Source organism: Polypterus senegalus, chromosome 15 (genome assembly GCF_016835505.1).
Source record: "Polypterus senegalus isolate Bchr_013 chromosome 15, ASM1683550v1, whole genome shotgun sequence".
Classification (NCBI taxonomy): Eukaryota; Metazoa; Chordata; class Cladistia; order Polypteriformes; family Polypteridae; genus Polypterus; species Polypterus senegalus.
In genome coordinates this window covers 3,446,313-3,464,787 of record NC_053168.1, presented here as the reverse complement: position 1 = coordinate 3,464,787, position 18,475 = coordinate 3,446,313, and the positions used below count along the sequence as shown (strand labels likewise).

At 42.0% G+C, this 18,475-nt stretch overlaps 1 protein-coding gene across 1 annotated transcript in view; it reads right to left on the bottom strand.

Annotated features, from left to right (window-relative positions):
* The window catches only part of LOC120516009 (collagen alpha-6(VI) chain-like), a 202,962-nt gene that overhangs the window by 92,027 nt on the left and 92,460 nt on the right, over window positions 1–18,475 (bottom strand). The window contains exons 15-19 of the mRNA XM_039737435.1: window positions 18,052–18,123; window positions 11,478–11,504; window positions 11,339–11,383; window positions 11,175–11,228; window positions 6,504–6,566 (exon numbers count right to left, since the gene is read on the bottom strand). Coding sequence (XP_039593369.1) covers window positions 6,504–6,566; window positions 11,175–11,228; window positions 11,339–11,383; window positions 11,478–11,504; window positions 18,052–18,123 — 261 coding nt within the window. The remainder of the gene's footprint in view (window positions 1–6,503; window positions 6,567–11,174; window positions 11,229–11,338; window positions 11,384–11,477; window positions 11,505–18,051; window positions 18,124–18,475) is intronic.

Sequence of the window (18,475 nt, the reverse complement as noted above, 5' to 3'; positions counted from 1 at the left end):
TCTGTCAAACTTCTATTTGATCCTGATGCCTCAGGGAGGGTGCTAAGGAATCAGATGGGACGACTCCATTGGACTGGACTCACTACCTGGTTTGGGAAACCTGAGACTGTTTTTTGTGGATGGATCCCCATTATATCAGGATTTGTTTAAAAAAAATTATCTCCATTCTCCATTAAAACATGAGATGAAAAATATTTCTTGGCCATCACTTCAAACAAGAAGGGGAGAGTGAGAGATAGAAAAACTCTCATTCTTGGCTGGAGGATTCCATTAAAATTCTTGGTTTATGAGGATGAACCGTTGCAGACGTTATAAAATTATATGAACGCTTTGGCTGTTAAATAAGAAGAGCAACTTGAGCCAACAAAAGAAGAAAGACAATATTGAAAGCACGTGGATACAAAAAGTAAAAACCCGCACAGCAAAGGGCCAAGGAACAGATCGCTGGGTGACTGGCACTGAGCTGGACCAGCTGATGCCAAGACTGGCAAATTTCTGCACGCTAGAATTTGAACCACTGGAAAGAGCAAAGACGCTGAGATTTTCCATTCTGGGCAGTGGAATTTTGGGATGAACTTCATCAAAGGTTACACTAACAGAATAAATCTGCTGAGTCTGCTGCCAAGAGCCCATGTACAGTCACGTCTGATGCCAGACTGAAATGGTTTCAATGGAAGTCAAGTGCTCAGTGAATAACAGAAAATAATCAAAAATTAAACACAAAAGAGACAGAAAAATTGTATTATTATTTTTGTAATTAAGGTACCGATAAGTGGCAAGCCCCATAGGAGGTCCGGAAACCTGGACAGGTAGTGAGCATCTCACAGATCCATCCATCCATCCATTATCCAACCCGCTATATCCTAACTACAGGGTCACAGGGGGTCTGCTGGAGCCAATCCCAGCCAACACAGGGTGCAAGGCAGGAAACAAACCCTGGGCAGGGTGCCAGCCCACTGCAGGGCACACATTAGGGACAATTTAGGATCACCAATGCACCTCACTTGCATGTCTTTGGACTGTGGGGGGAAACCCACGCAGACATGGGGAGAACATGCAAACTCCACGCAGGTAGGACCCAGGAAGCAAACTCAGCTCTCCTAACTGTGAGGCAGCAGTGCTACCCACTGTGCCACCGTGCCATAAATTAATTCATTATTGTATATTTGGGTGATGCCCTTATGCAAGGGGGCTTATGAGTCACTGATAGAGTCCAACCCGTGTTCCCCCTAGAAGAAACATATTAGTGGTGGGCAGAGAGATGGCACTGATAAATCTATCTATCCACCTGTAATAAGTGTATACTTGTAATATGGCACTGTGCTCTGTGCAAGTATATTTTATAAATTTACCTTTTACTGCTCACGTGCACAGTTGACACATAGCCAGATGTAGCACAAGGGTTAACAGCTAGGCAAGTGTTATAGATAGACAACTGGGAACCGAGCAGTCAGACTGAGGACCATCGTATGTTATGTCTGTGTGTCAAACTCAGCATGAAACTGTATCCTCTCTGTGCCTTGTTTGGAATGGCATGATTCACCAAAGTGGGGGGCCTGCATGTAAAGAAAGCGAATAAAGCCTTGGAACATTGCCCGGCTCACCTTTGAAGCCAATGGAATGATGGGAGATAATGTCATCCGATCCTGAAAATCCTTCCACTGCAACAGCGAAAATGGCAGACTCTACACATCGGGTCCCCACTCCCAAACTGGGTTCTTGCCATTGGCTTCCTTTGTCTGTTATGCAGCATAAGTCGTCATTAAAGAAAGTTATTTCTCCTATATGATTTCTTACTGGGGCAGCACAGTGGCGCAGTGGTAGCACTGCTGCCTCGCAGTTAGGGGACCTGGGTTCGCTTCCTGGGTCTTCCCTGCGTGGAGTCTGCATGTTCTCCCCGTGTCTGCGTGGGTTTCCTCCGGGCGCTCCGGTTTCCTCCCACAGTCTAGAGACATGCTGGTTAGGTGGATTGGCGATTCTAACTTGGCCCTAGTGTGTGCTTGGTGTGTTTGTGTGTGTCCTGTGGTGGGTTGGCACCCTGCCCAGGATTGGTTCCTGCCTTGTGCCCTGTGTTGGCTGGGATTGGCTCCAGCAGACCCCCGTGACCCTGTATTCGGATTCAGCGGGTTAGACAATGGATGGATGGATGGATGGATTTCTTACTGCCATATCACTAAGGGAGGGGTATCGCCTTTTTATCCATCCATTATCCAACCCGCTATATCCTAACTACAGGGTCACAGGGTCCTGCTGGAGCCAAACCCAACCAACACAGGGCGCAAGGCAGGAAACAAACCCTGGGCAGGGCGCCAACCCCCCACAGGGCACACACACCCACACACCTAAGCTGCATGTCTTTGGACATCTTTCTCAACCTATTTTAAGATCAGAAAGGTCAGCATCAGAGCGGTAAACAATTACTGAAATGTTAGAGCAGCGTTTCTCAACCTTTAAGTATTTGCAACCTGAGTTTTCATAACAGTTTTAATCGCGCTCTCCTAATGTTTTTTTGAAAGGAGTCTACTAATACCAATTTGTTCTTTTTTAATTAATGATATATCAGAGATGCATATTTTATAATACCTACTTAACTTTTATCGACATTTATCTAACTCTATATTTATTTTTCTAGTATCAGAATGTAGTTTAAGTTAATTTGTTTTGGATTCAATAAATCTATTTTTCATATTTTCGATTCTTGTTTTCTTTTTTTCACATCTTCGTGCCCCCCTTTTTGTTACTTTGTGCCCCCCTAGGGGGTCCCGCCCCATAGTTTGAGAACCAATGGTCTATATATCTGTGTATGTGTGTGTCCATCCAGATGCTGTGTCTCTGTCATTCCAACAGATGGCGCATTACAAACATTTGCAGTCACTTATTGAACTGCAGATAAAACTGCTTTTATGACTCCAACACCAAATGAGTTCTGTACTCACATCATACCAAGAACAGAAGAAAAGGAACAGATAAAATAAAGAACAAGAAAGCCACATAAAAGTAAAAATAATTAGTTTTTCTGCTGTCCATTGGGTGTTGTGGGGATCGCACGTACAGACTGAGACTGACAGCGGTGCCCAGAGGTGGGACTTCCTGTTTCCTTTTTTTTTTTTCATTTTCGGGGAGCAATTTGCATAAAGCCCGCCATTTAAAGGGAGAGAAGAGAGCCAAGAAGAAGACGGGGAAAATCGAACAAAGCAGATTAGCAACTGCCTGGGCCATGAGATGAAGTCCAGCAACTTCTAAAGTCCCGATGGGTAGGAGGAAGGCGGGAATTCTTTTTTGACTGTTGAACTGATCATTCCGCTGTTTCCTATGGACTCGTGTGAGCTTCTCAATGACCTTACTGTTCTGTATCATGGCACAGACTGACTGTATAGCTTTTACCGTGAAGAGTTTTCACTGCTAGAAGTCCACATCTGCTAGTAGTCTTCATCTCACCTGCTGCCCACGGGGGCTGGAACTGTGGACTTACTTGTGAACTCCAGAAGGGGGACTGGGGAGTGATATTCGTATTCTATAGAGATATATATTTTTGGGTTATTTTGGGTTGGGGGGCATATGGAAGGGATTGGTTTTCTTTTCTGTGATGTAATGTTGACCTCGTGTGTTTATGGAGATTGACCACTTGGACTATAAATGCCCTGGCATCAGGGGTGACTGAACATTTTAAAATAAGGTGTGTATTGGCTCTACAGGGTGTGACATTGGCCTGTCCTTTTTATTATCTGCCACCAATCAGGACAGGTTAGGGGTAACGGGCGTCTCGTGTCAGCGTGGTGGGCCGAATTGTTACAGTATTCCTTCAGGACATGTTTGCGTTCTTTGCTAGCGTTTAAACAATTTGACGTGCTAAGTTTCACCAAATGAAGGATTTTGCATTTAAATTTAATTAACGCATTGACTGACAACTGTGAGAATTTTTGGTTCTACGCACCTCATTCGATTTTTATTAGAGAAAATCATTTTTATTATAAGATTTTCTCAATAACAAGAACAAAATTAGAATATTTGATTAACACCCTGATTTTACATTCACTTTATCGACACTCTGGCAGTTTTCGTTATTGGCTCAGAGAATCAGACCCCTGAGTGCCGACTCCAAACCTGCCCTCATCTGCGGACAATGAGAAACCATCTTTGGCCAGAGGGTGCCCCCCTTTTTATAAGGCTCTGGGGGGCATTGTGGTGAATCACATCAGACAGCGGACTTCCTAGAAGACACCGAAACACGGGCATGGAAATCCAATGTGAAAGAAGAAGAAGAAGAAGAACTGCGGCAGCCAATGTGTTCAAATATTCTTTCCAGTTTCTTCTGTTCTCCTGTTCTTCTATTTTTGCCCCCCGTCTTTTTATAACGCTGATGAATAAGCAGGAGGTGCAGGTCAATACAACTTGGAAATCGATGACATGCAGAGGGAGGAATGACATCACAAAGATGGCCTTGTGAAAAAGATTCAGAAGATGATGACATCCCACCTGCCCATGTGATATGACAGTGGTGTGACCTGACAAGCATAGCAAGTGGCGGAAATACATTGACTACAAAAATTAGGGTGGAACTGATCAACACACATGATAAATATGCAGGGTTAGGGTTAGTAATGCAAGATAAAGACTTGACAACAGCAGACTCCATTAGTGGGCTGTATAGCATGAACTTTGATACAGCTTATGGAATGAAGCAACATCAAATAGATACAATATTCAGTCACTTTAAAATGGTGGCATTCAATAAGCATGTCATGTCTAAGCCTGACTCATCTTACACCATCCATCTGTTTTCAAACCCACCCATCCATCAATCAACGAAACAACCCACCGTAACAATAACTGAAGATCTGCACTGCTCTGCATCTTCTAACCTAACGTGCTGTCCTGTCTGCTCAGGCCAAGTGACATTCCACTGTGAACATCTCCTGACATGCCAGATGGGACTTAACATCTCCAGAACGCTTACACAAACAACGCAGAGGTCTGATAAGAGCAGGCAGCCCCCACGAGCCCGGATCATCACTTCCTTTTCATCTAATGTGTCCAAAATAATGTCAGGCTGAGATTTGTGGCTCTCTGAGGTGCTGCCCTCAAATACACTGCTAGGTAACTTGATATACTGGAAGAAAAAATCATTAACACTCCGGCAGAAATAAGCAGAAGAGCTTTAAGTGTGTGTGTGTGTGAGTCACTAATGTGTGTATAAAACAAACCAGACCTTTACTACTGTCTCAGTAACTAATTACCAGACATACTGTATGTATACAGACACGCTGCAACGTTTGTGAACCAGAGCAGAATCTGCGATTTAATTAGAATATGTCTGAAAATGTCCATTCAGCAAAAAACACACATAGTACATAAAATAAGTGACCCCTTAGATCTGAGACATACATGAAGATAAAGCAGGATCTACCTAACTATCATCTATTATAGAGTGTCCTTCACATCTATCTATATATTATATAGTGCCTTTCATATCTATCTATCTATCTATCTATCTATCTATCTATCTATCTATCTATCTATCTATCTATCATTTTATAGTGCCTTTCCTATCTATCTATCTATTATATAGTGCCTTTCATATCTATCTATCTATTTTATAGTGCCTTTCTTATCTATCTATCTATCATTTTATAGTGCCTTTCCTATCTATCTATCTATCTATTATATAGTGCCTTTCATATCTATATATCTATCTATCTATCTATCTATCTATCTATCTATCTATCATTTTATAGTGCCTTTCCTATCTATCTATCTATCTATCTATCTATCTATCTATCTATCTATCTATCTATCTATCTATCATTTTATAGTGCCTTTCTTATCTATCTATCTATCTATCTATCTATCTATCTATCTATCTATCTATCTATCTATCATTTTATAGTGCCTTTCTTATCTATTTATCTATCTGTCGAGTTCTGGAATGTAACAGCCACTTCACCAAACCCAACAGGCATTTCCATGAATCAACGAGGCTGTGTCACTTGTCACATATGCACTTCAGAGAGTCACCAGTCGAGTTCTTCACCCCAAAGGGGTGCTGCCACTATCTATCTTGTCTTCTTTCTTCCTCTACAGTGCAGAGAAACCACCCAGTGAGGACAACTGACTCCATCCCTTCTGGTCTCTTGACCATGAAAGTGAGACCACCCAGGAGGAGACATCACTTCTGGTTGAAGTGACCTGAGGAGAGGCGCGGAGCTCCATAGCCTGTTTGTAATTGCTGTCACCATGTTGACTGAGCTAGCCTGAATGTTAAGGGGCTGCCTTTTTTATTTCTTGTTGAACACCATTGTGCATTATTTTTGTTAAATTATACAAGTAAATGGGGACAGCTGGGTTGGCACCCAAAAATTCACTGCAGTATCAGCCTGTCATTCTCTCGGATGACCACACCTTGTATTATTGAGATTTTTGCTTCTTTGCCAGCATTACTGGACTGCTCTTATTTTGTGGACTGTGTGATATTTCACTGTACTGAAGGTTGAATTGTTACTTACTGGATTCCCACGTAGGCCAGGTTCTCCTCGAGTTCCTGGTGTTCCTCTTGAACCAGGACTTCCCTAAAAATTCAGAAAAAGACAACATGATTACATATTTATTTTGATAAACGTACATTGCAAGTGTACAGTGGTATGCAAAAGTTTGGACAACCTTGTTAATAGTCATTATTTTCCTGTATAAATCGTTGGTTGTTACGATAAAAAATGTCAGTTAAATATATCATATAGGAGACACACACAGTGATATTTGAGAAGTGAAATGAAGTTTATTGGATTTACAGAACGTGTGCAATAATTGTTCAAACAAAATCAGGCAGGTGCAGAAATGTGGGCACCGTTGTCATTTTATTGACTTTTAGAACTAATTATTGGAACTCCAATTGGCTTGGTAAGCTCAGTGACCCCTGACCTACATACACAGGTGAATCCGAGTATTTCAGGGGGTCCATTGTAAGTTTCCCTCCTCCTTTAATTTTCTCTGAAGAGTAGCAACATGGGGGTCACAAAACAACTCTCAAATGACCTGAAGACAAAGATTGTTCACCATCATGGTTTAGGGGAAGGATACAGAAAGCTGTCCCAGAGATTGAAGCTGTCTGTCTCCACAGTTAGGAACATATTGAGGAAATGGAAGACCACAGGCTCAGTTCAAGTTAAGGCTCCAAGTGGCAGACCAAGAAAGATTTCAGACAGACAGAAGTGATGAATGGTGAGAACAGTCAGAGTCAACCCACAGAGCAGCACCAAAGACCTACAACATCATCTTGCAGCAGATGGAGTCACTGGGCATCGCTCAACCATTGGGCGCACTTTACACAAGGAGATGCTGTATGCGAGAGTGATGAAGAGGAAGCACAAACAGAGCCGCTTGAGGTCTGCTCAAGCACATTTGGACAAGCCAGCTTCATTTTGGAATAAGGTGCTGTGGACTGATGAAACTAAAATGGAGTTATTTGGGCATAACAAGGGGCGTTATGCATGGAGGAAAAAGAACACAGCATTCCAAGACAAACACCTGCTACCTACACTAAAATATGGTGGTGGTTCCATCATGCTGTGGGGCTATGTGGCCAGTGCAGGGACTGGGAATCTTGTCAAAGTTGAGGGACGCATGGATTCCACTCAGTATCAGCAGATTCTGGAGACCAATGTCCAGGAATCAGTGACAAAGCTGAAGCTGCACTGGGGCTGGATCTTTCAACAAGACAACGACCGAAACACTGCTCAAAATCCACTAAGGCATTCATGCAGAGGAACAAGTACAACGTTCTGGAATGGCCATCTCAGTCCCCAGACCTGAATAGAATTGAAAATCTGTGGTGTGAGTTAAAGAGAGCTGTCCATGCTTGGAAGCCATCAAACCTGAATGAACTCGAGATGTTTTGTAAAGAGGAATGGTCCAAAATACCTTCAACCACAATCCAGACTCTCATTGGAACCTACAGGAAGCGTTTAGAGGCTGGAATTTCTGCAAAAGGCGGATCTACTAAATATCAATTTCATTTCTTTTTTGTGGTGCCCACATTTCTGCACCTGCCTGATTTTGTTTGAACAATTATTGCACACTTTCTGTAAATCCAATAAACTTCATTTCACTTCTCAAATATCACTGTGTGTGTCTCCTATATGATATATTTAACTGACATTTTTTATCGTAACAACCAACGATTTATACAGGAAAATAATGACTATTAACAAGGTTGCCCAAACTTTTGCATCCCACTGTAACAGTCCTCAGATATTTCTTTATGGATTTGGAAGTCAATACTGAATGCTAAATAATGAGTTGACGCTTTTGTTTTTAGCTGGCTAGATTACTGTAACGCACTTCTCTCAGGACCACCCAAAAAAGACATCAACCGATTACAACGAGTGCAGAATTGAGCGGCCAGAATCTTAACTAGGAACAGTAAACCCGAGCACATCACCCACTACACTGGTTACCTGCGCCGTTTAGAATTGACTTTAAAATCCTGCTGATGGATTACAAAGCCTTACATAATCTGCTCCATCATATATCTCAGAAGGCCTCTCACCTTACACGCCAAATCATAAACTTAGATCTTCAGATGAGGGTCTGCTTAGAATTCCAAGAGCAGCTTTCTGCTGTTATGCTCTTAAAATCGTAAATATGGGTTTATTGACAGAATTTCACCAGGCTAATACGGTGGAGCACTTTAATAAACTGGCTTTTTCAGAGCTTCATTTTAGTGTAACCCTGAAATTCTGTATATGCATTGAATGATCATTTCTATCACGGCTCCACAATCCATACTATCCCCTACTTTCTCTGCTGTTTTCTTTCCAGTTCACCCCACCACCTGATCAGGCACCATGCTGTCCCCACATTGAGGGACTGAAGGTCCACATGACCAACATCATCTAATTCTTCAATGTGAAGCCTGAAAAGCATGAGGACTGATTGAGATCATTAATGTTAGGGGGGGCTGGGTGGTCTTGTGGCCATGGGACCCCCCTGTAGATTTTTTTTTTTTTTTCCTCCAGCCCCCTGAAGTTTTTTTGTTTTGTTTCTTCTGTCCTCCCGGCCATCAGACATTACTTTATTCTTTGTTACTTAGTATTACCGAGTCTTATATTTATGTTTTTCGTTTGTCTTTCTTCATTTTGTAAATTTGTATGAAAATGCGCTCTAGAAATAAATGTTGTTGTTGTTGTAAGAGCTGACAATCAATGAGTACTCAGCGGTAAGTCCCACTTATAACAAGCAGTGACAAGGAATAAGAAACGTGGCTCTTTTGGACCCCATAAATAGAAGAGAAGCTCGTCTGTCTGATGTCTCATGTTTTACACACCACAGCAGAAAAGAAAAGAAGATTGCAGCTGAATTTGCTGTGGCCGTTAACCTTTGATATTCTCAGGCAGCGCGCTATTGGGTGTCAGAAAAAGGGGCAAGCACGACTGCGTTGGAAAGTCGTCTCACGGTTGCTAAATTTGACATGACCAATGTTTTTTTGTTATTTAAATTAAAATGGTCCGGCGATGAGATCAACAACAGCAGGGGGCAAATGTGACATACCCTCTAACCATAAGTCACATAATGTGACATTAGCTTTGGATTATTAGATTGACTTTATTATTCCTGGGGGATTCAATTGCATACAGCAGCAGAAGCATAAAAAGCAAGAATACAGACTGACAGGAGAAATAATACAACCAATCAATCAATCAATTAATCAACTTAGCAAGTAGTTTGGGTGAATTGCCTGATACAGGTGGGTAGAAAAGACCCCCAGAAGCACTTCTTAGTACACCGTGGTGGAATGAGCCTCTGGCTAAAATTGAGAGAGAGAGAGAGAGCGCCTCCTGGAGGTGATTTTTCATGATGGCATCCAATTTTGCCACCATCTTTTTTTCCACAACGGTTTCCAGTGTGTCTGGGGTTTCGCCCCGTGATGGTGTTGTGCTCAGGTTGCTTCCCCAGGAGACTGCAGCAGAGACCACCACACTGGCTAATATGGACTGGTAGGAAGTCCCATCTGTTCTGGGCCTTCTTGTGTTGTCAGACCAGTCAAGTTTGTTGGTCCTTGTAGCTCTGCACCATTTACACGTCCTCCCTCTGGGGACCCTCAGAAGGTCCACCTCCAGCTCTTTTGTCTTGCTGATGTTGAGTTGCAGGTCGTCTTCCCTGCACTGCAAGACGCAGTCCCCCATAACCTTCCTGTACTTTGACTCATCTCCGTTATTTATTGTCATGCACGTGCAAGTTGGAGGATGTTGTATGGACCAAGTGAAGGTAATTCCACGCCAGGCCAGGGGGTGGTGGGATCCACTAAACCTTCTCCTTTTGTCTTAGCAGACCAGCCATGGGAAAACCTGTCTGACCCAGCCGGAACGACGTCACTTCTGGTTCTGGTGCCTAAGCCGAGGTCACTTCCGGTTCCAGCCCCAGAGATGACGCCAGAAGAAGTTGACTTCTGGTCTTTCTCCTTAAATCCTCCAGCTTTCAAAACCTGAGTCAGTTCATGTCTGGACTCCAACTAAGACACTTGTCTATTGAAATCAACCCACTGCAGCCGGGAATAACATACGGGTGGCTGCCCCGAATCTTTATAAGTGTGTCGAGTCGACTCATTTCACATCATGCAGCCTATGATGGACGAGTCACCTGAACATTTCTGTAGATGGCAGTGCAGTGTGGGTTGTAGATCTCTTGTGTGTGTTGATCTTTGGATGAATTCGTTTGGTAATTCGTAGCTCATTGACCCGTCCCTGTCCCGTGTCAGTCCATCTCCAGCTCTTGCTCTCTTTCAGCCTTGGCTGCCTTTCCCCATGATGATGGACTATTCTGGTAATTTGTTTCTAACTTCATTCAACTGTTATTGTAATTATTAGATATTTTGCTGTTAACATTTTCATTTATAATGTTGTTTTTTAATAATGTAAAAATAATAAAAGAAAAGGTATTGTGTTAGGCAGGTTTTGTGATGGAAACAAACCAAACAGAAGTGAGGATGGAGCAGCGGCCTCTTGTGTTAACCGCTTGGCATCTCACCTGAGAGGCGAGGGATCAGCAGAGGCTCCGCCTCCTCAGTGCCAACATTTACATAAAGGGAAATAATTCAGAAATAAACGGAGTGTGAGGGATCCCTAACCAATCAAGGGAGAAAAGCCTAATGGACGGAGATCCAAGTAGATCGTGACACTTACCGTTTTTCCAAAGTGGCCGATTTCTCCTTTTTGCCCAGAATGCCCTTGGTCTCCCTAAAACAAGTTGAAAAAAATAAATAAAATAATAATAAGAAGAAGACGAAATCATTACTATGAATTCTAGTTCAAATACCAACAAAAATAGAGAATAACGTTAACCAAACCTCCTGTCCTGAAATACCGTCCAAGCCATCTTCGCCATTTTGTCCCTGGAATACACAAATTAATATCAGTCCACGTCCCTAGAGAATAAAGAGCCCAATAACATCAGCCTGCTTAGCAGACGGCAAAGAAAAAGTTTACCTTTTCACCTGAGATGCCTCGGGATCCCTGAAAAATAAAAAGCAAACAATTTTCAGAAAATTATACCTTTACAGATTTTCTTTGTAAACGTGATTTCATCTTTCCAGGTATTCATCCGTCGATGTTCTTATCTTTAAGCAAACGCGTGTCGCAGAAGGACGCAACTCCAGGAGGAGAAGCCGGCAAACGCGTCCTGTGAGTGGGTGACACGTGCCCAGTGTTTGCTGTTGGACTTTGCTTTTGACTTCGCTCTCATTATATGGGGCGTTTGAAAGGACCCCAGGCCTTTACAAAAGGGTCAAATGTCATGAAAGGAGTCCATGGTTTTGGATATTTTAACTTAAGAAGTAAATATATAAATAAATAAAGGCGAGCTTATTATGTGTGTGTGTGTGTGGTGGTGGTGTAGCAGAGAGACTCCAAGGTTGAATTGGTGGGATCAGCTGAGCGTGCATTCATGTGCAGATACATGCAGTTCAGTTGATTGCCGCGTTAATGCTCTGGTGGTCCGTAATTAGCGCCAGCAAACCGGCATCCCAAGAACTATAAGTGCGACTTGAGCTGAGAGAAAGGAGTGGAGCAGAACATCACGCAGGTTAAGAGACAATGAAAAGAAAGCATAGGCAGGACAGTGGTGGGGCTGGCGCCATAGAGGGCAGGCGGGCGGTCAGGAATGGCATGGCCCCAAGAGGAGAAGGCGTACGGCACTGGAGGGGTATGGCCGCTCCCTTCTTGGGGGCAGCCAGGCAGAGGGGGGGTGGGGGGTCTTAGATGCTGACTGTGCATATTGGAGGACATCGCCTCTTGCTGAGAAGACCTGAGAACAGAAGGTGGCACCAGGGGTTTACATTGGGTGTTTCACCTCTTTTTAAAGGAATATTTATTGGTTTAATTATTTATTGATATTTTAACCTCCACATCACCTGTTTTATCACAGATTATTTATTTATTTATTTATTTATTCAGAAGGAGGCCCTGCACTTTTTGAACGCTGTCTGGTTTGATGGTTCTATGCCAGGGGTCCCCTATCATGGCCCTGGAGGGCCGCAGTGGCTGCAGCTTTTCCTTCCAGCCAATTTCCTAATTAGAAGACGGTCCTTGCTGATAATGAAACTTGGCATTTAACTATTTGGCTTGTTAGTGCGTTCGTTCATCCAAGGGAAATTTGAATTGCACCGTAGTGTTTCTTTCTCTGAGAATGTTAGAATAGATTTAAACTTAACGGTCCTTCCAAATCCCCTCTCGTTTATTTATTTATTTTTTTAACTCAGATACCAGATGGTGGTTTAAAAGGTTGCCCTTTATCTGCAGAGCTGCTGGTTTATTGGTTATAAAATTTCATTAATAAGTAATGTCTGGTTAACACTGGTCTACAAAAAAATATTTTTTGTGTGCTACTGGGAACTTCCGACCAGCTCTTTATTAAGATTTTTTTACACTGATTTCATATTTGAAATTGGAATGAAGCTGCACGTCAGGTTTTTGAGATACACATCATTGATGTTCTGATACTTTTGAATATTAATAGTCGACCCTTGACATACGACCGGCCTGACATGCCGAACAACTTGACATATGACCAAAATTTGTGTTTTGATTTACGACCAACATCTTGCGTTACGACCCGAATGCGGTCACGTGTACCCGCTAATGCGATTGTAAACAAACAGCCGAGAGCGTTGTATGCGCGTCAGTCGAGCCCAGATACATGTGTTTGTGGACGCAATTTCAGTCAGTGCAGTGATTTATCTATATATATAATTCACTAAGACCATGGCAAGCAAGACTCATAACTGCTAAGGAAGGAAGAGAAGGTAACGAAGGTAAAGAAAGCGATTGTTAAGGGATGTTAGCTAGCGGGCTGGCGCGGCACATGATGATGTCATTAGGCTGAGTCAGCACCGACTTGCTTTGGAGTGTATTATTACAGCAGTTCACAACACGACCAGCTTTGAACTGAGTGCTCGACTATTGTCATTATTAACTTGAGAAACAGCGATCACAATCGAAACGAAGAAGGAAATTGTGCGGAAATATGAGAGTGGTGTTCATGACCGATCTCGTTAATATGTACAGCATGTCGAAATCCACCATCTTGACAATTTTATAAAGAAAAGATTTGCATAAGGAGGCTCCTTCTAAACAATAACCACCTTCTGTTTCATTCTTCTCCTCCTCCTCCCTTCCTGCAGCCCAAAGATGTCAAATTAAATGGTGAGTACAGTATGAAAGTGTTGTTTCTGGTAGGCTAGGCACTTTCTATAACTTTTTGGTTAGTACATTAGAAAAATGATTGGTGTTTTGGTAAATTATGCGCATTATTCAACCCTTTTTTATTATGAAAAGTTTAAGTAAGTGTTGCTGTGGGAGGTTCGGAGCGCATTATGGGTATTTCCATAATTTCTTATGGGAAAAATAGTCTTGACTTACAACCAACTTGAGTTACAACCAGCCCTCGCGAATGATGTGAGTTCGTAAGTCAAGGGTCCACTGTATATCAGGACGATATCTAGAGTTTGGACTCTGTCCCACCAACCTTTTTTTGATGTGTTTATTCTGAAAACAAACCAGAAGACGATACCAGCAGGTTCTCCGCAAGCTCTGTGACTGCCAAGAAAATTCTGGACAACTGCTGCTGATTCAGTGGGCTTCAGTTCCCTTTTGAACTCATCGTCAAGCATCAGTTCATGGATATCAGGGCCAACAAAAACACCTTCCTTAGTTTTGGCTTCACTTTTCTCGAGACCAGACTTATTTCTTAAATGCATCGCCGTTTCTGTCCATCTCCTTGACAAAGTTTTCAAAGTAATGGTGAATCTAACGAACAAAATGTCCTGAAAAGCAGCTGTAGCCGCCGAGGCGTAAGGTGTTGTCAAGCACGGGTAAAACGCGTGTCGAAAGAAATCTCACAGTCCAAAAGTTTGTTTTAAAATATTTAGTGAAAGTTAAAAGCAAATAATCCGCACAAGAATAAAAAAAAAAAAATAGTTACACACGTAGAATAAAAGGCAAAAAAAAGGGAAAAATATATCTTCTCTAAATGTAGCTTTTCTTGAGAAACTTTAGTTATTTCTGTACTTAAAAATTCTTTACTTCTTCTTTGCTTAAAGATTCTTAACTTCTTATACACTTAAAGATTCTTAGCGTCTTCTTCTGTATGCTTTAAACATACAGCACAGCGCATAAATGAAGTGCTGTTGTCTTACATATTTACTTCACACACAATCAAAAGGCCCGTAGGCCGGTTGGCACGGTTTAAAACCTTATGCCTTCCACACCTTACTTATGGCAAGGCTGTCACTAACTGAACTATAATATTTACTCAAAGCTGTTAGAAATGGCAGGAATATACCAACACAATTCTACTTACAGGGGTTATAGGAACCTCCCATAGATTATGCATTGTCATCTAGCAAAATATTCATGAATTAGGGTTAGGGTTAGGAAAATGCCTCTTACAGCAGTGTTATGTTAAAGAGACAGTAAAACTGACTGCCTACTGCAGCGTCAAGTCTGAGTTGTGTCATTATGCTTAAGAGTCATATAAGACTTGGTAATCCATCCATTATCCAACCCGCTATATCCTAACTACGGGGTCATGGGGGGACTTCAGTAACAAATATTTTTTCTGCTAATTAAAAATGAATAATTTTTAAATAAAATTAATAATGACAAGGTAAACAACAGTGGCAAAGCTAGGGCGGGCGGAGGGGGCGGTCCGCTCTGGGCGGCACATTTTGGGGGCGCCATTATTGGCCAAAAGGCTCAGTACAATTCGTGTGTAAGCAGCAGGGTTCAAAAAAATATCAATCATAAATGAAAAAAACTAAAATTCTCAGATTTTTACCCACAAATACTTCTAAAATAATTTTCAGACTGTCCTGTGACGGCATCAGATACAGCAGTTGAAATTTATGAGGCAATCACAAAAATAAACAGAAACATTACACCGCTAAGAATTTCTAGGAAGATAAACGACTAATTTATAATTTATAATTTCATTTCGTTATCAATCCGAATGTGTTCTTGCTCTGCTCAGAAATCATCCCCTCCTATCACTTGTACACTACACTGTTTCTGGTTTTCGCCGCATAATTATATTAAACTAATAATTTGCACACGGCTTATTAGGGCATCTATACTATATTCTTGTCTAGTTGATGCTTATAAATTATTATATGTGAAAATGCATTGCTGTTTCTCTATATATAGGAATAAATCTGTAGAAAATGTATCTTAATTTTTCTCTATACATCATTTTAATTTTCTAATTAAATAGGTTAACATATTCAGATATGTTGGATGGAGGCAAATTGAAGCCCCGCCCCGCCCCGGGCGGCACTAACGCTGGCTACGCCACTGGTAAACAACTCACAGCTGCTAGTAGCGTGTGGCATCCCTAGTAGAATTACTGGTATGAATCAAAATGGTTATCCATCTTTACTGTCCAGTCACCCTAGTTGTCCAAGATCTAGAACATCATAATTAAAAAAATGAGACGTGCTGCGGGACGAAAACAGTTTTCAGATTTGCAGTCAGCACGTGAAATTTGTTAAAGAACAAGTGAAAGAATCCCAGTAGCAAAATGCTTTTTGACCGATGTAATTAAACGGGCAACAATTAAAACTTAAAAGCAGCTGCTAAAAACTAAAATAGGCAATTAAGGGTTTTGAATTGTAACAGGCCAGATAGCTAAAATCCCAAGAAGTGTATTACCTTAGTAGTAAATAAATGGGGTCTAACTGAGAATTTTTTTAAATGAAAACCCGCAGGACCGTGATTGAGGACCCCCTGCACTTTCACCTGCCTCATCTGCCCTGACTCATCTCAGTTCTGACTATCGGCAGGCTGCCAAAGGACGTGGAGCCAACCCGGAATGTCACCGTCACGTTTTAATGGGGTCTCGGTCTTATTTCTGGTACTTTTCCCTGATCCCCCCACTATTTTATAGTTGCTGAGGATAACTTCATTTGAAGTTTGGACCAGAGTTCAAATTTACTGTTAGCTCAGACTTGAGAGTATTCTGAAAAGTTTCATCTGACTGAGGCTTGTGCTTCCCGTTTGATTTTCGTTAATTTAATTTTAAGTTGAATTTTTTTTTTTTCTATAAAAACGAGAGCCATGTCCTCGGAGGAAAACGTCCCCATTTTGTTCTATCAAATAAGGACAGAATTTCTTTTGGAGGTTCTTGTTTGTGTTTTAAAGTGCCTTGAGTATGGTAAAGGCGTTATATAATTAAAATGCATCATTATTGTTATTATCCTCGCTTCCACTCTGACTAGCCCATTTGATTAAATACACTCCATTATTAAATGACATTTCTCTGTCGTCCTGTTTCATGTCTTTTTTTGTGCCACTTATTTATGCTCATGTTGCTTTCTTGGTTCTGTGCGTTGCTCTTTATTTTTGGTCTTGCCTATAAGCTGCCTGTGTTGTGTTCCATGTGTTTGCTGGTTGGTCCCCGCCAATCACCTGCCAATCACATGCCAATCACCACCCAGAACTGCCCTCCCCCTACCAGTCCGGAGGGTCTCTCTCTCTCTCTCTCTCTCTCACAGTTCCTGACGGTTCATTTTGAATGCACTTGGGAGTTGGTGAGTTTACTTACTGACTTTGTCTCTCGTTTCTTGGATTTATTGGATTTCCTGAATTTTTGACCCTGTGCTCCGATTTTTGACTACGGCTTGGATTCTGTTTTGCTTAGGATCGCCTTACTGCTGTCTGCAGTTCCTTTATGTCTTTGCGTTCAATGGAGTTTCACATTATGTCTGAGTATTTTCACTAAGAATGAACCTTTTAATTTTATAAAGATTCTACAAAGCCCTTCTCGTATCTAGTCGGGGTTTAGCAGTATGCTGCCCTCCAGTGGGCACCTTTGGAAGTTACTGAGATTGTCACGCACGCGCATCAGAGGAGCGCCTCACAGTCTCGATCGAGGTATGTGAAAACCCGCCAGGGCGAGAGGGGGCGCTGTCGCTAACATTCGCCTCCCCTTCTCTCCCCACAGCACCGAGACACCGCCCATTGAGGGCACATGGCCCCGCCCCTTCTGGTTTTGTCATATAAGGCGCCCGGCTGTGCAGAAGGAGGCATCAGTTGCAATACGCAGAAAAGCGCAGGACCCCTGATTTCCACGGGAAAGAGACAAATTGCTTTTATTATTTATTTTCATCAAGTGGGCTGCTTATTGAAGCCAAGACGCATATTTTTTGTTGGACTTATTAAATTGGACAACCTAATTGGTGTCCCAGCTATTCATCCACTTTGTGCCATATCATTGCTGCACGTGGCCACAGGATGTCTGTGTTTTGGGACTCCAAGTTCACGACAGCCTCATCCGCCTCATCCCCTTATAAGAACGGCTCTTGAGATCCGTCTTTTGATGGAGAGATTAAACTGGTCTCCGCACTGTCACCGAGTTTAAGGCTGTTGCTGTGTAATTCATATCACTTCTTTGCGTTTTCAATGCTTTCTCGATTTGCTCTCTTTGCATTTCCGACACTTTGATATTCTGGCCAAACACAGCAGACACAAGAAGTTTCAGTTATTCATCAGAAGCCGAGGCCTGACGTACCTTCTGTCCAATTCTTCCGTTACATCCTTGAGATCCTGCAAGTCCAGTCACACCAGGCGGACCCCTTCCTCCCTGCACGAATAAGATATGTAAATTAGCTTTAAATCATACAACATGCAGCTTATAATTCAACAATACAACCTTGTATTGTGCCCTTTATTTAAGGTGGGCACAGGGGGGAAAACAAAAAAAAAAAAGAAGAAAAATAAAAGATCTGACAGACGTTCAAATATGATCAGCAGGAACATTCTGAGTACTACAGTGGGAGTCTAACGTCTGTTTAACCAGGAACTTGTGATAAAAAAAAAGCTGGAGGTCATTTCAAAATTCAAAAATTTAAAGAATCGTCATAGAAATGAACAATCAGATGAACCCCCAATAAATGAATTCAAATTAATTTTCATCCATCTCATGTTTTACTTAC